The sequence below is a fragment of the Protopterus annectens genome, chromosome 7.part0 (assembly GCF_019279795.1).
Source record: "Protopterus annectens isolate FY-2018-M chromosome 7.part0, PAN1.0, whole genome shotgun sequence".
Lineage (NCBI taxonomy): Eukaryota > Metazoa > Chordata > Ceratodontiformes > Protopteridae > Protopterus > Protopterus annectens.
Window position 1 is genome coordinate 231,822,884 of NC_056739.1, and position 22,686 is coordinate 231,845,569.

The window sequence follows — 22,686 nt, forward strand, 5'->3', positions numbered from 1 at the left end:
GCAGAGGTTCCACGGGCACTACCATATGCAAGCCGAAATATGGTAATCTCCCCTGGTGATGACAAATGTCACTGGATCCATGTCCATGAATGGCCAGGAGCACATGCAGGTCACCTGCTGTGTTGTGGTGTGGACAGCACCCTCTCCTGCAGTGCTGGTGCTGGTATTGCCACTATGGGAGTAGCTTTGACTTGTTACACATCCACATCGACCTCCACCTGTTTGTGTTGTTGACCTACGTCCATGTGGCTGTCGACCTACTCCCACCATATGCTCTAACACAGACATTGCACAGTTGAGGATTCCCACCATCTCACCCAACCGTCTATCCAGGACCTCTGCAAAAAATGGTGGGAACCTGCAAAATCACGGATTTTGTCAAGTGCAGCAGAATGAGTAGCCCTCTAGAGCCTCAGACCCTGTCTGGTATAATGTTCTATACGTGCCTGTGCCTCCATGATGGCTCGAAACATGCATCTGGTGACACCTGCTCTGGCACTTCTGACAGGGGCATGATGGCCAGCAGCCCTCTTCTGAGCATCCCTGTACGTATGCCTGTGTGGTACCTCGCCGGTCATCTGGCTATGGCTGCTGTGTAGAGACACATTTGCCATAGTCACCACACTGTCCTGTCCCATGCCACCACCCGCCAACTGTCCCTCATCTACAGCCACTGGTGATGGGGTATATATAGGCATTTTGACTATGTGCGGGGATGGGGTGGATAAAAGTGGGATGTCAACTGATGGCAGAACTTCAGACCCTGACAACCCTGCCTGTGCTTCAGCATACTTATCATCATTGTCATAGTCTGTATGGAAACTAACATCAGTTTTCCTGCAGGAGGGACCCTCAACCACCTCGTCCCCTTTGAGGGGAAAACAAAAAATATAATTTTAAGACCTATACATCACTGCTTACCTCTACAATCTCAATCACACACACACACACACACACACACACACACACACACACACACACACAAGGTGGCACAAAGATATTACACAGACCTCTCATTACTCAACAGTCAACATGCATGACATATGGCACTCAACAGCATGCACTGCAGCTTTACTCAATCCTTGTTACCAACACTGTACGTCTGTGATGCATGAGTTGTATTAGTAGGTGATGCTCCTTCCCCTGGAACACACTGCACCCATGTACACAGTATTGCTGTGCACCTGTTCAGCACCCTGGCATGTACTGTGCACCATACCTCACGAGTGTACACACAATTGCTGAATGTGTATATGTGTGGCAGTTATGTTTGCTCTGTTGCTCACAGCCCCTGTATGCTTGTCTGACACATACCTGGGATGATATGAGACAGGTGTCAATATTGAATGCCTAATCTCTGATTTGCAGATCTCATCATCAGCAGTGCATGTATGAGTAATAAAATCCAATTACACTGACAACCTTCAAAGCTTGTGGCTATGAGGAGTGTACACATCCTTAGTGACATGCCAGCCTCTTCCCTGATATGCAATAGGGCCACAATACTGCATATGTTAACATTACTCACACGTGATATGTGACATATAAACTGTTATAAATCTGGTGTTTTGGGTTAATGGGAACATTTATGCGTGCTGTTATAATTAATTCTGGATTGTGTTGTCTATTACTACCCACATATGTTCTAAACCTGCAACACAGTAGCATGTTTGAGAAGGCTGTTCCCAGCAGAACTACCTCTCCCACCTCCTCTGGCCATGGCACCAGGCCACAGCACATCTGGGACCCACCCTGGGACCTCCTCATCCGCTGTTCCTGCACTACCTTCAGGTGGAACCACCTCAGGGGATGGTGCTTGTCGTCCCCCCCCCCCCCAGGAGCAGGCACAGACAAGATCCTATCACCTGAAGTCAGGTCCAGTTTCTGGTGCATAACAGAGAATTGGGGGATCTGCTACACCAGCTTGAGGCCCTCATTGCACAATTAGAGGATGCGAGTGGGATGTTGGAGACGTATAGTAGGTATATTTGGGGAAGTTGTTTGAGTAGGAAGACAGACAAGACCAACAAGACAGCATACAGGGGCAGTATATGACACGTGGGGGGTTAACACCTTGGACGGGCAGGGGTGTTTGGAAATTGGAAGCCCATCAGCCCCCAAATGGAAACAAGTGGGACTGAGGTCCCTACCCATGGGCAGTCACCACTGCACCTTCACGGCCCCGAAGGTTGCTGTGCTGGGGGCTGAGCAAGAAGGGCAGGCTGACACTCTGAATGTGCCACATGGCCCTCAAGTGGCATAGCAGATCTCCAAATTCCCTTCAGAGCTCGCTACACTCCAATCCCTGGACCTGACTTCTGATGACAGGATCCTGTCTGCGCCCACTCCTGGGGGGAACAGGCCCAATTCTCTGAGGCAGTTCTACCTGAAGGTGGTGCAGGACCAGCAGATGGAGGAGGTCCTGGGGTGGGTCCCAGACATGCTGGGGCTCAGTGCCATGGCCAGATGAGGTGGGAGAGATGGGTCCACTGGGACCAGCCTTCCCATACATGCTATGGTGTTGCAGTTTTAAAACATATGTGGGTTAGTAATAGTCAACTCGATCCAGGATTAGTTATAACAGCATGCATAGATATTCCCATTAACCCAAAACACCAGATTTTGAACAGTTGCGTAGCAAACAGAACACATGCATATATGGAACCACAGTGGCCATTACTATTGCATGTAGGTTACATTGATAGCAACAGGCCTCCAATGATAATATTTCAAAAAGGAACATTAATAGAAACACATTTCAGTATTTATTGAATAGTAGGACATATGTCCCAACAGTAGTATTGGTGTAAACATACCCATTGATTTGTGTATTTAGAATATTGTTGCAGATATGATGGGGGGGAGATGTTGATTAACAACTTGTATATTCTTGTAGTACTCACAACTTTAATGAATATTGCTCTAATCATTAAGGTACAGGTATTATTACAATACTCTATGGCCTTAGTTTGGGCATTGATATGTTTGTACACAGTGTATACTTCAACTGTCTTATAGCTAACTTCTTTCATCTTATCTCTTACCTGGTAGACCTGTGGAGAGAATGTTTAACACTACCTGACTGTTTCTACACATATTCCCAGATTCCAGTTAATATTATGCACATACCTCTCACCCTCTTAATGCACACTCTCTGGACAAAGCTTGAAAACATGGTGGTACAAATAGGGACATGTTTTGAATATTGCTGTCATAAACTTGTAGAGTTGTTGAGTGACAGAATTTGTTTTAATATACATTTACTGAAGGTTTTGACATCTGAAAATCAAATGTATGTCATTATTCCGTGACTACATTTCTGAGATCATCCCACTGTTTTGCCAGGGGAACAGAGGAACAACCAGAAAATATGGGCCAATTATCTGGACTTTCTGAAAAATGTTTACAGTTGAGAGGTATGATTATGCATACAGCTTACTACCACTCCCAGGAATTGAACCATGGCTGTGTCTGCTAAAAATGCAGCAATTTAAGTCACAGTAGCGTGGGCTATTTGGATATTGCTGTCTATCTCTTCAGTTTTTTTTTTTTGTGTAAGTCTCTCTTGGTTGTACAATCTGACCTTGCAGTTACAACAGTCTTATACAGACATTCCTACACATATTTTTATGTAGCACAGTATGAGAAACAATGGTTGACACAACAGTACTATTCTGATATTAGATGTTACTGAATTCTACATATCAGGCCATACTATCCCAGAGTAAACACCACCAGTTCAGGATTTAAATCTTTATTGGCAGGCACAGTTTTCTTAACTAACAGACCTGTGGAGGGAATGTTTAACACTTCCTGACTGTTTCTACACATATTCCCAGATTCCAGTTAATATTGTGCACATACTTCTCAACCTCTTAATGCACACTCTCTGGACAAAGCTTGAAAACATGGGGGTACAAATAGGGACATGTTTTGAACATTGCTGTCATAAACTTGGAGAGTTGTTGAGTGACAGGATTTGTTTTAATATACATTTTCTGAAGGTTTTGACGCCTGAAAATCAAATGTATGTCATTATTTTGTGACTACAATTCTGAGATCATCCCACTGATTTGCCAGGGGGACAGAGGAACAGGCAGAAAATATGGGCCAATTATCTGGACATTCTGAAAAATGTATACATTGAGAGGTATGATTATCCATACAGCTTACTACCACTCCCAGGATTCGAACAATGACTGTGTCTGTTAAAAATACAACAATTTTAAGTTTCAGCAGAGAGTGCTTTTTGGATATTACTATCTGTTTCTTCAGTGTTTTCTGTCTCTCTTGGTTGTACAATCTGATCTTGTACTTATAACAGTCTTATACAGACATCCCTAGACATTTTTTTATGTAGCACAGTGTGGGTAACAGTGGTTTACACAACATTACTATTCAGAGAATCCAACAATAAATGCCATACAATACCAGAGTAAACACAACCAGTCCAGGATTTAGAGCTTTATTGCCAGGCAGTTACAGTTTTATTTAAATATGACCTATATGAGACTATTACTGTCATATTGTCTGGTCTATTCAGTACAACTCATACAACAGTTTTTATACTGCCAGGTGACTTTCTACTACTTTATATTTATTTGGTATGACTACTAAAAGCAGGACTGTTACTCAGCCTCACGGCACAGCCTTTACAGCCTACTAGCATGGGCTTCCTGATTCACGGCACACTCAGCTGCAGCTGTAAAGGATATAGAGACATATTTAGGCATATCTATCCATCACATATACATGCTGGACTTTAGTAAACAGTAATGGTATGACTACTTACTGCTGGGACATCGCCCCCCTGCTTTGCTTATTGGACCCACTCATTCAAGAGCTCCCTCTTTCTCCACTTCAAGTCGGCATAGTGGTGCCTGACCTGCTCACCAGTCTGGATACCAGTGGCACTGGTGAGATCATGGGCGAGATGGTCCCAGGCATCCTCTTTATATTGAGAGCCCTGGTACTGGCCCTGCAGCAGTCGTCATGTTTTTTTACCAGGAGTCCTACCATGACCTTGGACTCCTGTATGCCCCAGCACTGTGCCTAGAAGTGCAGTCCCTCTACAACTCATGCCATTCTGCCTACAGTGGGAAGCTGCAACCAGTTATGAGCTGTATTCCTGCCTATGGGGTTTAAATGTGGCGGTTTCTCACCCCTTGCTGTGATTGGACAGTTTTAAATATGCTGAGTTAAGCTAAGCTATGGGCAAGCCTGCTTGGATAAGGTTGGCATTGCTTAAAGGGACAAGTTCAGCACTGCTTACTGATGGGCAAATCCACTTAGCTAGGCAGTCATATTTACACAATGCTTACACCTGGTAAGCAGAGCTGTGCAATGCTTAGCATTGCTTATTTTTCATTTTATAGACTATCTGCTGTATGGCATTGATTCATCATTCATTATATATTATACATTTGTTTACTGTCCCTGACATCCCCCAATGTGATTTCATTACATTAATTCATGTGTGACTATACTAATTCATGTGTGACTATACTGTGTGGGGCACCATAAAAAACAATCTACTGCCAATCATTGGCGGACCGGAGTTCCGCTGTGGTGACCCCTTACCGGGAAAAGCCGAAAAGACAAACCACAACAACATTAAACTGACACCTCACATCTGGACCTAATCCAGTACTCCAGTTAACAAATATATGTTATTTAGTAGGTAAAACTAAAAAAATGTTTATGTACTGCTTTCACATGTAAAATGCAAATTGGTTACAGTGGGGATCAAACCAAGAATGGCTGCTTGCAAAGCATACACTCTAAAAACTACACTATTGCAATACTGCTTATGTTGGATGTCTCTTGCTGTTTAACTTCTTGTGCTGTTTAAGCTGGACTAAGCATAGCTAAGGAATGGGCACACCTGCGCAGTTACGCTTAAACTTTACGCATTTATAAAAAAAAATTGTGTTATTTTATCTGAACCCTTCAGAATATCCCTGCTAATGCTAAACAGGTTATTTTATCAACTTTCTGCTTTGTGTGGCAATTGTCCCTTTTGGCTTTGTCCACATTACTTACTCTGATGGGTTGGGAGGTGTGTGTTATGTGCTTATGCTACTTGTGTTATCCTAATTTTTGGCTTGGTAGCATACCTCTCAACCTCTTAGAGCAAAATATCTGGACAAAGCCTAAAATGATGATGGGGGGACAAATAGGGACAGATTTTAAATATTGCTCTTACAAACTTAAAAAGTTGCTAGGATAATAGGTTTTACATTAGCATGAATTTTCTGAAGGATGTGTGGAGTCTTAAACTCAAATGTTTTGTCATTATTTAATGACTTCAGTCCTCAGCTATTTGCCAGAATGGTATAGATTTTAGGGGGAACACACCAAAAATATGAGGCAAAAATCGGAGCATTCTGTGAAAATCTGTACAGTTGAGAGGTGTGCTTGGTAGGGACGATTGTCTGTTATGACTTTACCTCAGATTTGTTTTCCTGATGGATTGGGAGTGTTACAAGCATTCCCATTCATTTTTTATTGCTGAAAGGCAATTCTGGAGTGCAGGGGCATGTGTTTTGTGAGACCCTCTACTCTCAGACACACCCCCTGCACTCGTACACAAAACCATGTTCATTTTAGTGCATGGCAGTGCGCCTTCATAAATATACATGACATGCTGCCGGGCTGAACAGGAACAGTCCCTGCTGTGCAGGAATAGTTTATTCCTGCATGGCTGTTTGCTCAATCCCAGGGTGTATCATACAGTCCTGATTGCAGCCAGAGAGAAAATGTCTATGCCAGAGAATGGTTTATTAGCTCCTATAGAAGAGTAGAAGTGTTTTATTGTTTAATTACTTCCAGAAGCTGCAAAACATCTTAGCAAAGCTCTGTGCGTATTACTGACACGTGTGATATTCTAGGTTAGTTGCTAGGAAAAGGGGCAGTTTGGGAACCAGAAGTCATATGACCAGATGTAAGTGATATCTTTCTGTAATCCAGGGTAAAAGTTATGTTTTAATAGTAGACGAGACTGAAGTCTCAAAGCATTCTGTTTTTTTAACCTGACAATGAAGGATCTCTCACTCACTTCATCCTGCCTTGCTTGAGTAAGTGAACTAGGGTATAGTAATTCTTTAGATCAGTCAAGAAAATATACTGAGATTAAGTACTGTTTGTCTGTATCTGCATGAATCTATTCATCTCTGTTATTTCAATATTTCCTGTGACCATAACTCTGATGTTTATTGTAAATAGATGTATACACATATTATACTATGTGTATATATTTTTGTACATATTTTTTATACATATGTTATATATATATATATATATATATATATATATATATATATATATATATATATATATGAAAACATACAAATACCCTGAAATCTGTTGTATACGTAAATGGTAGCCCAAAACTTCACTGATGGAAGAAAAAACATAAGATGAATCGCAAATTATAAAATACACAAAAAGCTTTATTCCACGTAAGCGCTTTCACGGTATAAACCGCTTCCTCAGACGTGATACAACTAGTAACCTAAAAACAAGCATTTAAATAGACTGACATCACTTCCTTTATTGAATCAAACAATTCCACAAATCCAAATAATTACAACACATACATTGCATATAAAATCTAATAGGAAGATCTAAAAAATATAACAATCAAAAAATAAAAAATAGTAAATAATGAATAATAGAAGCAAACATGAACTACTAATCATTATTTCAAAAAATCATCATTTGAGTGACCTTGCTTTCAACACTGGTTTCAATGAAACACTCTCATTAAGTCCCCTGCCCAAATGTGCTCCCAAGCGGAGAATCCACCCAGATTCCTCAGTTGAATTTACTATATCCCCACCTCTAATACTAAGTGCTTGTATATGTAAAACTTGAAATAAAAATACGTGCTCTTGACCTTGTTGGATCATATGTTTATCTATAGCACTAGTCAGTTCACCCCTACTGAAACAATAAAGATGGTCCCTTATGCGCTCGCGGAGCGACCTGTTCATCTTCCCTACATAGAAGTGATAGCAGACCTGGCATACAGCCTGGCATACAGACGAGGGCACAGAAGCATTCCGTGAACTAACTACTCTCTTTAATAGAGCAGGCATGGACATGTTGGACATGATAATTCGTAACAATGATGTCAAGTTGCTAGAAATGCAGGATAAAATTAGTAAATAAAATGTGAGTATTACTAGTGATCTCTTGTTTCAGCATTACCAGAGTAATTTTGACAAAGTGGTTATGAATATTGAAACTTTTGTCAATACGAACTTGGCTTTGAAACAGAAAAAGCTTGCAAGGGACACCACAGACTATAAAAACAATTGTGCATACCCTCCGGGTTTTAAAGTTTCATCAAATAATGGGGAAAAAAACCAAATGGACACTGTGTTTAATGACAATTTTGTTGAGCCGGTCAATGAGGATTTTTTAGAGCAACAGAACGGACCGCGGAGGTCAGAGAAGCTCATGAACAGAGGGCAGACTGTGGGAAATCCACAAGTGACTTATATGCGGGGGGGGAGAGCCAACAGGAGGGGTTGTTATTAATACATGGTGACGACGACTTTTTTACGGACATTAATGATGCAGTTTTGGATCAGAATTGTAGCATTGTTCATAATGAAGGTGAATTGTCATTTAATGGTGGTGTTGAGATGAACTTGATGAATTTACTTGGTGATGAGTTATCATGTTCTATGAGTTTGCATGATGGTAACAATGGGGATGTGTGTTTTGAGGGATGTGATGCCTTGAAACATCAGATTTTGAGGAGAAATGTTTTTGTATTTACAACTACACTGACATTGTGATTGGTGATGCACATTTTGATCTTTTTTGTAAAGGCATCAGTTTTGTACCTAACTTTAGATTGGATATTGCTCATGTACTCATTAACTTAAAACTGTATACAAGACAATTACATTTAAAAGTTTTTTTCTCAGCCTTGGGGAAGCAGAATGATGGAGGGAACTCTAATGAATGTACCCAAATTTTGAAAAGGAGTACTTTTATACCGCCCCCTAATGCTGAGATTGTGTTGTTTGAAAGGTTGGTTGAGTACGAGTTTAGAAGAAACTTGACATCCAACATTAAGGAAACAGACAATCTTTCAAAAGAAGAAAGAGAATTGTTGAAATGTTACAGGATCTCTGACCAGTTCAGGTTTATGAAACCTGACAAGGGTGGGGGGATGGTAGTAATGTTCAAAATTGATTATGTTCCTAGAATGTCTGTGATTCTGAACAATGAACACACTTATAAGAGGGTTTCCTCCAATGAGATTAACAGAGCGTATCTTAAAATTGATTTGTTTTTACAAGATGCTTTATGTCCAGGAGTTATTAATGAGATGGAATTTCATTATTTGAGTGTTAAGTTTCCAAAAATTCCCTGTATATTTGGTATTCCAAAAGTACACAAGGGTACTGAGAACTTACAATTTAGACCCATTGTGGCAGCAAGGGGATCTAAGACCGAACCTTTAGCGGCATACATTGATGTTATGTGTAAGCCAGTTGTCAGTGAAACCACCCACATACTTAGAGATTCGTGGCATTGCCTTGAAAGACTTAGGGCTTTGGACACGAGTGGTGTAATTTTTGGTTTTTTGACAGTTGATGTTATTAATTTATTTTCAGTCATTCCACACCAGTTAGGTTTGGATATGTTCTAGGACAGCATTGTAGAGGGTAGTATGGTGGATACAAATAAGCTTAACTTTTTATATGACCTGATGGAGATTGTCTTAAAAAAAAAAAATATTTCATTTGAGGGTGAAACATATCAGCAGGTGTCTGGAGTAGCAATAGGGGCGAAGTGTGCCCCGGTTTTTGCTAACTCAGTGTTACTTACTTGGGAAAAGCAGTATGTTTTTTCTTCCAGATTTAACAGTAACATTGAGCTGTACAACAGATTTTTGGACGATCTGTTGATTTTGTGGAAGGGTGATGAAAAAACAGCAGGTGAATTTGTTGAATATTTGAATGGGACGACCAATTTTCTCAAATTTACATACACTTGGAATGAAGATGTTGTTAATTTTTTGGATTTAACCATTATTAAAACTAGTGGGGGTTTTTCAAGTAACATTTATTTTTCAAGTAACATTTATAGGAAAGAAAACTATTTGAATTCCCTGTTACATTTTGATAGTTGTCACCCTTGGCATCAGAGGAAAGGTGTTATCAAGGGGCAAATGGTCAGGACATCAAGATTAGTGAGTGATGAGAAAACTTTTAAGGTGGAGATGTTTAAATTAATTGGAATGTTTTTGGAACGTGGATATCCGTTAAAACTGCTACTCAAAATTAAAAAGGACGTGGTCAGAAGAAGGGCTACTAGGTTTTCCCCTATTTTATATTCAAGGGTTTCAATAAGTAATAAAAATGATGGCAAGTATTCAGGAGCTTGTCTTGTGTTAAATTACAACAGAGCACCTGATTTAGGTAAATGGTGAAAAATCTTTGGAGAAGTGTTTTAAGTGATGAAATCAAAGGGATTTGTTTACAGTAGAGGTGACAACTTGAAGGGAATGTTGGAAAGGAAAGCCAAACCACAATTTAAATAAAGTATGAGAAAATGTGGAGCATGTAGGTGGTGTAGATTTATCAGTGAAGGATCCTATCTGTGTGTGTGTGTGGTTATAAGTACACTATACAATGTCCTGGTCAATGCAACTGTAATACTAAGAATTTAGTATATGTGGCCTCGTGTATGTCATGTGAGGCATTCTACGTAGGCAAGACCATTAGGAGGTTGAAAGACAGGATATCAGAACATGTTAGATCCATTAGAAAGAATGACATGCATAATGCGTTATATTTACACAGTACTACATGTTCCAATTTCAACAATTTCTTATTTTTTGTGGTAGGACGGATTGCTGAGTTTGATGGTTGTGGGGACACGGTTAACAAAGTGGGTGCCCTAGAAACAGAATGGCAGTTAAGACTTAATGCACTGAAATCTCCTGGGCTTAATGATAGTGTGTCTTTAAAACCCCTTTTGAAGTTGAAATCTCAACAAATTTAATGTAACTTTAACTGTTAAAGCTGGTTGCAAACACTATACAATGACAATTTAACTATGTTTTTTATGTTTATGCATCATTAATTATTACTGTTATATATGTTTTATACATATTTTATATATATATATATATATATATATATATATATATATATATATATATATATATATATATATATTTTATGTGTTCTTGGTGTGATTATACATTAAGTAGTTTGATGTTTTTAGTGGGTGGGGCATTATGATTTTAACCTATGGCTGTGGGTTAAGTGCAATAAATTCATGGCATTATGATGTATCAAACGACTCTGAAGAAGCCAGTTGTACTGGTGAAAGCGCTAAGTCGTTCATTTCATTGAGCATTAAAAGTGGTCAACTTCACCGTTCCTTGTGGAGCGTCCTCTGTGGTTTCTGCTTTTGTTTTGTTATTTAGACTCCAAGATTACTAGTCTATGAAAAATTATGTTTGGCAAAGATCAGTTCCATTGGGTATTTTGACTGAACTTAATTTAAAGTTTCAATTAACTGACAGTAGACCAGGTGTCCACATATATTCCAATTGTCATTGTTAAGCGCTTTGTTACCCTTGATAAAATGGGGGTTAAATTACAACTCGACAATTCCTCCTGCTGTGTGCAAGCCATTGCTATACATAAGCAAAGCCTAGCAATGTGTATTTGATATGGATCTACTTTACACTCTAAAAGCTGAAAAACCCGAATCCAAATAGAGTGACACATAAAGAGCGAACTGCGAATACATCGAATGAATGAAACCGTGAAAGGGGAAATATTGAATTCGCATAGTTGGCCCGTCTGCGGTATCGCTCCATAAGGTAAGTGTGCAATAGGTATGGACCTTAGGGTTAGGGAGGGGTTATGGTAAGTGCATAGATAGGTAGTGTATGTAAGGTTTTGTGTAGGTAATGTATGTAAGGTTTAGTGTAGGGTTTTGTTAAGTGTATGTGTGTGGAATATTTAGTTTGTTTGGGTATAGCTCCGTAGGGGAAGTGTGCGGTAGTTATGGACCTTAGGGTTAGGGAGGGGCTAAGGATAGTGCATAGATAGTTGTGTATGTGAGGTTTAGTATAGGGTTAGCAGTTGGGTTTTGGTGCTTTAAATTAGGGTTAGAAGTAGGGTTTTGGTGTTTTTTTTATTGTGTTTGGGTAGGTAGTGTGTTGCGGGTGGTGGGTTGGCTGACTATGACGGTTCGAGGTTTTAAATTTTGTGCTTTAGTACGTTGAACGTATTCGTGGTTCAGTCTTTATGTGTCGTGCTATTTGGATTCGGGTTTTTCATGTTTCAAGCGCATAAAGTAGACCCGTTTGATACAACTGCATTTAAGATGGTTAGGGAGCAGTGGTTATTGTGTGCAATATTGTTGTGCAACTTAAATGTTCCATGCTTTCTTTAATAGTACTTTTCTTATTTACAGAAGAATTTATTCCAGTACCAGTTCCTGATTCAGTGATGGGTAAGTCTTGCCTCAGCCTTTGCTGATGTTTCATACTTCCTTTCTCATATATTATGTTGAAACACTGTGTACTCAGTAACTAATGGTAATTCAGGATCAACATGGTCTGAATACTTTAAAATAATAATATAAAAAAAAAACAATATTTCTTGTCCAAAACATTTTTTTTCTCAAGTGCTGTTCTAATAAAATAAGCAGCTTACAGGGCCTCTGAGCAGGCATTATACTTTTACATTTGCACCAGTTTTGCTTTGTACCATTTGATTCAGACTGCCTGCTTGAGATAATTTTACCATATGGTATTTAATGTAGTATAAATAACCTCATAGTTTAATGAACACTGCAAATCTGGTGAGATCTGCTGTAGTAGTGATGCACAGACATTGAGTAGTTACTGTGGGTGAAGTCAGAGTTCATCAGTCCATTGCTGAACACATAATTGGTCAGGTACGAGACTGGCATGGCATCTTGAAATGGAAACCAATATGACTAGTTTCTTAGTCCACAGCTCTTTTCCTCTTAAAACTTTGTACCTGAAGACTGCATGATGCTAATATATGCATGTACTGTGAGTACATGCTAAGCTAAAGACTATCATAACCTATAGTATGCTGTCTTTGATGGTGCAGTTCATATAATTCTGTCCTTTAATTGTCTTAGGTTAGGTTTGTCAAATTGCTACACTTGTTACTCTGAAAGACAATTCATCTAAGGAACTTATATTTTTAATGACTTGGGTGAGTTATCTAATCAAATGACGTGAAAAATATAGCTGTCTCTGGAGTCAAGTGATGCATTAATCCCAAAAATGCTGTACTTCATTGTCAAAGTATAGTATCCATAGTAAGCTTGGATTCCGACATTCCCTTTGCTAACCCCATTATTGCTGAGAACATAGAAAATACTTATGTAGAGGCTGAATGATCTAACACATGCTAACTGAATACTACATATAATTGTGTTGTGTGTAGACAGCTCATACTAGTGTCTAAATTATTTCTATAAGTTTTCTATAAGTTATTATATTATTTCTATAAGTTTGTGCTGTTACTGGTGGATAGAATCACATTAGAGAACCACGACAGATTGCTGCTCGCTATATTTTTATCTGTGACTGCATAACTGTCTGGGTTTTTGTTTTCTAATGTTCTTCCAATTGGCTCAGTATCTGCATATACTAAGAAGTGGTTCAGGACATTGTCCTGCATGTGGTAGCTATTTGTTCAGTGTGTTTTTTATAATCTTTATAATATATATTTACCATCTCAAAAGTGCTTACTCCTCTCTGTACTCTTCTTTTCTAGACCTAACACCACTCTTAAGTATTCAACTGCGGTACCACCTTTAACATTCTTATAAGAAAAGCACAGTTCGGGTCTAAACTGTCTGCAAACAGCTACAGTTAACTTTGAGTATGTGTCTACCTGTTTGAGCCAATCTTCATTTTCCCCTGGAGAGCACTCTGCTTTGGCTGTAAGCAGCCCCCCCACCACACAGAGACACACACACAGAGACACACACACAGAGACACACACACAGAGACACACACCTTCCACTTTATCTTATTCCCTTCTGTTAGCAAATAGTATCCATAACTGATCCATACTGTGTGTTTGTTAATTTAAACTATGACCACAGTAGCCTACTGATACAAGGTTATCCTGTTTTTCCACCTGAGAAATTAAGAAATGACTTACAGTTTCAGAGCAGTCCTTGGTCAGTTGTGATTGTTTCTTAACACATACTTGTCTTGGTTTTGAGATAGGTTCTTGTATGAGGGGCTGGAAACAAACAGGGTTTCTACCCGCTTCGCTCCCCACCCTGCCCCCTATTCCCTCCCACCCCCAGTGGTCCCACCTTTATTGCACTCAAAACCCTCCCATCTTTCCAATAGCCAACCACAGTGCTAACCCAACACTACCTCCTCCATATTCCCTCTACTATCACACCTCCTCAACTAACATGTACAAGCATACCTTTCCTTTGCTCAAAGCATGCACTCTCCTTGCATATCTTGCATCCTACCAAAGCTCCATCATTCCCCCACTCAACCACTATCGCTGTACTACTACTCACACCACCACTCATGTCTCACCCATACTCAGCTCCCCTCCCACCAGCTCAAGAACCATCCCTATGCACTCCCCACATATTCTACCAACTATATTACTCAAACGTAAAGCAACCCTACAACTTAACATAGTAACCCTCCCACCATACCTATTACCAACAGAGCACAATCATAAAGTTTCCCTTATAAACAAATACATTCAAAAACTGAGAAAACTAATAATCTCATGCATATCAAAACTAGCCCTAAGTGGAGACATCCACCCCAACCCTGGCCCTACCATCTCCAACCCCAGTCCTCATAATCAGACTAGAAACCACAACTTCTCCCATATTACAGCCAATAGAAAGCCAAGTGACTTCCTTCTACTAAGCCCAAATATTAGAAGTATATCCAACAAAGTCCATGAACTCCATGCCACCATAGACTTGTACTCCCCAGATATAGTCATCCTGACAGAAACCTGGCTAAAACCTCACATTACCAGTGAGTAAATACTCCCTACAGGTTATGGCATACTAAGAGTAGACCGGCTAAACAAAAAGGAGGTGGTGTAGCTATAATATTTAAACAGCATCTAAACATCCAGATCTTAAAATAATCAGCTCCACAAATAGGCAATGAAGAAATAATATATACCAACCTCAAAATTAACCAAAACAAAACCATCAACATAATTGGATGCTACTTCCCACCTGGTCAAAACATCCCTCCGCTAGAAAACCTCCTCAGCTGGTCTACCCACCATCTCCCCCAAGAAACTATCATCTTAGGTGATTTCAATATTGACTGGCAATCCTGTTCTGGCAACAATCCAACCCATCATGTACACCTTTATGGCTTCACCCAACTAGTCCAGTCACCAACAAGGATAAATAAAAACTCCAGCAAGCACACTACCCTGGATTGGATACTAGTCAGTAAGAACCCCCAGTCATATATAACAGGCTGCTTATCAGATAGCCTCAGTGATCACTTCCCAACATTCCTACTCAAAAAATACCTGTACCAAGCTAAACCTGTCATCTACCGTCAAATGCATAAATTAACCCACTCACATTCATCTCATCCCTCAAAGAATGTAACTGGCATGCTCTAAAGTACCTCAGTCTAGATGACGCAGTTGAATTTTTTAATACTACCTTCCTGAACATCCTTGATTACCATGCCCCCATAAGATTTTCCAGAACCAAAGCACAACCCTCCCCATGGCTACAGAAAACCACTAAGTCAGACATGAAAAACAGGGATAAAGCCTGGGAGCACTGGCACAAAACCAAAACCCCCTCAACTAGACAGAAATTCCTAGAACTACACTATAAAGTCAAAAAGCTAATAAAACAGGACAAATTCCAATACTACCAGTCTGCCCTAGACTCCTCACAACACAGCCCCAAACAATTCTGGTCCTCCATAAACTCCATCCTCCACCCAGGTAAAGTCAGTACCCCTCCTCCTAGCATCCCTCACTCCTCAGAAAATATTGCTACCTCATTCAACACACACTTCACCCAAACCATACTATCACTAGCTAAACAACACAACCCCCCTCCCCTTCAACCCACACCTTCAACTAGTAATCTCCCCACTGCCTTCTCTTTTTCTCCTGTACCTACCTCCAACATAAAAAACTCTTAACTAAACTTAAACCCACCAAATTAGCAGCAGACAACCTCCCAAGTGAATACCTACAAATCGCAGCTGATGCTCTGGCCTACCCAGTATCCATCTTGATTAACCGATCTGTCAAAGTTACGTTCCCACATTGTGGAAAGTCTCACATATAATTCCCCTCCACAAAGGCGGACCCTCTGCAGAATTAACCAATTACCGCCCCATAGCTGTTCTCTCTCCACTCTCCAAAATACTAGAGAGATGCATACACTCTCAGGTCTCAGACTACCTCCTTACTAACAACCTCCTTTCCAGTACTCAGCATGGTATCCGACCAAACCATAGCACCACCACTGCCTTACTCTCCTTTACTAACACTATCCTTCAGCATAAAAACAATGGCTATCTCTCCTCTGCTACTTTCCTAGACCTATCTAAAGCATTTGACATGGTCCCACACAAACAACTTATCTCTGTCCTCAATAACCTATCCTTCTCAGAATCTGTCACCAACTGGTTTCAGAGTTACCTGTCTGACCACCAACAATCCGTTGTATGGCAGAATGACATATCTCCCCAACTACCTGTCTCCATAGGGGTTCCCCAAGGATCCATCCTTGGAACCCCTACTCTTCTCTGTTTACACCAATAATCTAGCCTCTGCCACCAAACATGGCACACTCATCCAATATGCAGATGACTCGACCATCATCTGCTCAGCCCAGTCCCTACCCAAACTGCAAAAAGTCACACAGGAAGCCTTTTTCTCTGTTGAAACATGGTTATCCGATGCCCAATTAATACTCAACCCAAACAAAACTAAACTACTCATCTTCCAACCCACCAAACATACTCAAAACAACTCTCACTTTAACATCACAGCAAAAGACAACATCACTATATACCCAAATGAACACACCAAATTGCTAGGAGTGGAAATAGACAATAAACTAAAATTTGACATTCACATATCCATGACCATAAAAAAAGTCCAGAAAAAACTTGGAGCATTGTACATAAATAAATAATTTCTCACCAAAGCAGCAAAGATTTCAATAGCAAATTCCCACCTTATCTCCACCCTACTTTATGCTTCTCCAGTATATACCAACCTAAGGCAATGTGATCTAAACAAGCTAGAGATCTGCTACAACAAAATCACCAAATTTGCCACAGGGGCATCCTACCGTAGTCACCACTATCTCTCACTTGCTGAACTGGGCTGGCTTGAACTCCCTCACCTCCTTCAGTGATATCAACTCTCACTCACCCACAAACTAGTAAACCATCCACTAAATGTCCCATCCCTCCAGAATCTGCTCCAACCCTATCGCACCACCAGACCACTAAGATCCAGCAACAAAAATCACTTGCAGATCACTAAAGCCAATAACTCTGCTGGTGAAGCACTATTCTCTTGCGCCATAGCCAAATTATGGAACTCACTCCCACCCACAATTACCTCCATACCATCATGCACCAACTTCAAAACTTTATTAAAAGCGCACCTAAAAACATGCTGGCTATGCCCTTGCAACTTCCACTCTAATATCATCCACCCCATCCAACTACTACCTTTCTTTCCACTCCACTAACTACCTTGATTATAGCAAGCTCAGATGCTCATAAGCCTAGTACTTATTACACAGCAGGAACTTCTCATTGTTGCATTTGTTAATGCCTGTTATGTACTTCAGATAAAGATTCTAGTTGTCTACTGATGTACTATGTTCTTCATCTGTAAATATGTTGTAAGTCATTTCTATGTTAAATTGTTAATCGCTATGTAATCCAATGTAACTACTGTCTGTTTATTTTACTGTGGAGCTTTTCTCCCCGGGCCTCCGCTGAAAATGGACCCACGTCCAGTCGGACACTCCCGGTCAACAAATTTAAATAAATAAATAAAAATAAAATAAAAAATAAATAAACTACCATTCAGTGTTGGTATATTTTCTGTGGAGTGTAGCAGATCTCAGGATATAGAACTTGTCATTTCAAGGCATTTCATGACATCTGTTTATCTGAATAGGCTTATTTTTTTCATTAATCATCCACTAAATGAGACATTCTAGACTCAAATTTCAAATAATTATTACACTACAATAAAACTTGTCTGACTACTTGGTGTTAAGTAGTACCTTAGAACAAGACAATATAATGCCATGTATTATCTTGTTGTCCTTTGAAGATAAACTGGGGTGGGAATGGGATAAAAAGTCAGACATTCAGACATTTTAGGGGATGCCTAGGCATAGTGAGCCCTAGGACCCACTATCAGTAACTAATAATGATGAAAATTAGAGACTTTGGTGCCTGGAAGCAGAATATAGCAGGGCTTTAAACAATAATCTCAAATGCATGATGGTCACCATAAAACCTTTTTATGCTACAGGAGATTACAAAATAATAATTACTTATATTAGGTCAGTATTTAATATCATTTTTTTCAAATTTTTTTAATTTTTCATCAAATTTGTCCATGGATTCTTGATTTGGAAACTACAGTAATAGGGCATATAGCTAAATGGATCGGATCCCTATTACAGTAAACTCTCTGTTAACTGGCACCCATGCGGATTGGTAGATGCCGGATAACTGTAGTTTTTGGTTGCTTGAGAGTTACTATTAAAAACAGGTATGATTAATTCTGTACCCGATACTATTTGTTTGGTTTGATTTGTTGTTAGGTGGGGGAGAGAGGGAATGCATTCCTATCTTCCTTTTTAAAACTCCAAAAACGTAATGTATGGTTCTACTGGTGGGGGAAGCTAAAAGTGCAACACATGAAAATTGTACTGTATTTCTTCGATTTTTTTTTTTGTGGTTGCTTGAGTTCCAGTTAACTGAGTGTTTGCTGTAGTAGATTAGAGTTTCAAAACGTTAAAGGTCATATGGTCAAAACAAGTTTTGAAAATTCAAACATTTAGAATGGAGATCCCGGTACAGTGTGAAACAGTAAATTTAACCTTTTCAGCAATGTAGTGCTATCTTGGAGTTGGTATATTTAATTAGCTAGAGGTGTGTGTGTGTGTGTGTGTGTGGGGGGCAGCCATCCACATGGGGGTATAGAGGGGGCTTGTCCCCCTGAAAAAAACATTAAAAATAGAAGTTTTTTATTTTTAATTTTTTTTAATGTTTGAAGTTTCAAAACTTTGATCATATGGTCGTGGCCATATGAATTTCAAAGTTTCGCAACTTTGATAATCTGACATCAATCCAGCTAAACATATCTGAACTAGAACTATATTTGGATATGAAGAGTACCTACAGAAAACAGCTGGTGCTTACCTGATACATACCTATGATGAAGTGTATCCTAGAATACCATGGACAGTATCCCCAAAGATTCCCCAACTAAGCTTAGGGTAAGGATAAGAGAGTATATTATGGAGCAGTATATAGCTGCTTTAGGGGAACTGTACCTCAAATCCTCATACTTAACTCATTGGGTTAAATGTGTGTCAGTGGGAGCCAGGAAGGAGAAATTTGACCGAGATCTTCAACATGAATTATTGTACAGATATGGAAGGAACAAAGTCCCTGGAACACAGATGTGGTGTAATACCTTTTATTGGACAATATAACTTTTGCAATTACTTCACCTTTCAAGCTGCTATGATCCTTTCATCACAAGTTAAGTTCCTGCTGTTAAACACAGACATTAAATACCCACTTGTGCCTAGAAAGAGAAGTACACAGTTTACTTCCAAATGGCTAAAAAAAGAAACCTTGAAAAATTCTAGTCTAGAAAAAAATGCAGCTCATACTATACTAGACATATTGTGTGTGTGTGTGTGTGTGTGTGTGTGTGTGTGTGTGTGTGTGTGTGTGTGTGTGTGTGTGTGTGTGTGTGTGTGTGTGTGTGTGTGTGTGTGTGTTTCAGTCAGTGAGAGAAAGACACTGAAACCGGAGAACAGGGTCATAGCATGCTATAAAAATAAAAGTTTGGCATGTTACATTAAAATTAGTGTTCATTTAGAAGAGAAGGCAACACTCGGAGAGACTGCTCTTACATTTAATGAGGCAATAGATCTCAAAAGATGAGGTCCATCCATTACAACCTCTTTCCCCATTTTTTGTACAAGGGGTTAAGGTGCCACTTCAAGAATGACAATCCAATGTCCATACCACTGTGGGGCTAGCCCTGCCACAGGTGTTCTTCCATACCACACATGCACACTCACATCTATTTCCAATTTAGAGTGTCCACTCCACCTACTGCATGTCTTTGGAAAATGGTAGGAAACTGGAGAACCCTATGGAAACCGCACTAACACCGGAGGGGGGCATGCAGACTCCACACAGAAGGTACCCCAGATGAGAATCAAAGCAAAGAATCTATTGTTGTGAAGCAACAATGCTATTCCACTGTGCCACTGTATAGAGAGATTAATTAAAACCTGAGGAGAAAAACAAGAAGTTATAACTTGTAAGTTGTTAGTCTATCTAAGCAAGCAGTCTTTGAGAGACAGATGTTTTGGCTAATAGAAAACATGAATTAGCCATAATGTCCCATTCACAGTGATGAAAAAGGCCGCGGCTACCAAGAGAATAACATACAAAGTTAGAACATATGGATATTGTATACAGTTACTAAAATTACAAGCTGTGGTTTAGCTAACACAGAGAGAGAGAGAGAGAGAGAGAGAGAGAGTGAGAGAGTGAGGGGAGAGAGGGAGAGAAAAGGAGAGACAGAAAATGAAAATGGTGATCAAGTCAGCCTAGGGTTCTGAAGAGCAGCTGAAATCAATTTTTGTTGTACTGTTAAAACTGTCTGAACATTAAGGCCTTACTGACAAATTTATCATGTGACATTGCAGTTGGTGCTTATTTAGTACAGAAGATTCCCTAGCGCTAATGCAACATGCCAATTTTTTTAGCATGTCATAACCAAGTTCTACAGTTAATGAGAAAAATAAACATGTCTATTATTGAGGAGACAGCTGTGCTGCTTAGCCCCATTAAACAGGTTTTGAGAGTAGCAACTCAAAACAGCTTTGATAAAGTACCGAGACTATAATTTAGTGAGTTCTAGGAAAAGGGTGCCTGCATACAGTTTCTTATAAGCAAAGCTTGTTTGTATACTTTATCATCATGTATAGATTTAAGGATTCATACTTTAAAATGATCTGTGAAAACAAAAGGAATCATTATACTCTTTTGTTCTTTATTAAACAACATAACATCACGTTTAGACTTATTTATGAATTATATTCTGTAATACTTCCTATATACATCTAAAAGATGACACAAAGTGCCTCGTGTACTAAATTTTAAAATTAGCTCAACTGCAAAGATTCAATCTCTAAACAACTGGTGAAAGGAAAAAAAACACTAGATTACAGCATAGAGTGTACTTATAGATAATAGTGAATCAGAGCATAACATATCCATACAGTGGGGTTTGCTAAAATTTTACCTTTTCAAGTAAGCAGTGACATAACCATTGTATGTGTGTTGGGTAATTTACAAAAATAAGAATTTCCAGGCAGGTATGTGACATCTGATTTGCACAATGTTTACCGTGAGCTGTTGCATTTTCGGAAAGAGAATCTATAGCACTGGCATATAATGAATAAATACACCATGTGGTTTCTCTGAGAGATATCCTTGTAAGACTTGTGTAATTATTTCATTTCTCAACTTGTGCATATGTGTGTAGATTAATGTAATGCAGACTTAATTTCTGAGATTCAGAGTGACTGCCATTAGTCAGTGCTTGCCTCTAATGATATAAAGCACCTGCAGGAATGACTAGATTTCTATCTCAGCCTATGAGTGCAGATCTGGTCTTTTACTTAGTCACAGTTCCTGAACCTTACTGATTTATAAGAGATCCATCTCAGCTGATTTATGTGACTGGGTAATAAAAGAGGATATTTCTTTTGTACTTCCATATCAGATGACTGAATTCACTGCCTGACAATTTCATATAACAGAATATTCCTAAAGTTTGCCAAGCAAGACTGATTTAGGTTACCCTTGGGAGTAGGAAGGGTAGGTGTAATAACTAACGTAAAACATTAGAGAGGAGTTTTTCATTAAACTGAAATCATAGGTAATGGTTTAGCCAAAGATAGATGTGCTGTTGTGTGTGATATGCTATGCATGTCAATATTCAAGCATAATGTGGATTCAGTTATACCATGCACATATAAATTACTCTGTTACCCTGTTCACAGGATGTGGTCATGACATACCAACCTGGCTATTATCAGTCTAGCAGTAATTGTGGACCTGAGACACCCACATAGATGTTAATGGATGGAATGCTAAAAAGCAGGTGATCAACTTCAGCATCAAGGACTGAAAGTCAACACAGAGCAGTGCAATGGCTTAAAAGAAATCAGCTTGGACCTATGGATGGGTAATCAGAAATTCACCATTGCTCTGGCTCCTATGTTGCTGATGGACAGAGGCAGTCGGTAAATCACCCCTGTAAATCAAATATAAATCAAATTTGTGGGTCACATTTGGGCTGCACGGCTAGGCTTTTAAGG

At 39.4% G+C, this 22,686-nt stretch overlaps 1 protein-coding gene across 2 annotated transcripts in view; it reads left to right on the plus strand.

Annotated features, from left to right (window-relative positions):
- LOC122806371 (NACHT, LRR and PYD domains-containing protein 14-like) overlaps positions 1 to 22,686 on the plus strand; it is a 549,548-nt gene that overhangs the window by 138,076 nt on the left and 388,786 nt on the right. For both annotated transcript variants that reach the window (XM_044076722.1, XM_044076721.1), the window contains exon 3: positions 12,460 to 12,498. In XM_044076722.1, coding sequence (XP_043932657.1) covers positions 12,460 to 12,498 — 39 coding nt within the window. The remainder of the gene's footprint in view (positions 1 to 12,459; positions 12,499 to 22,686) is intronic.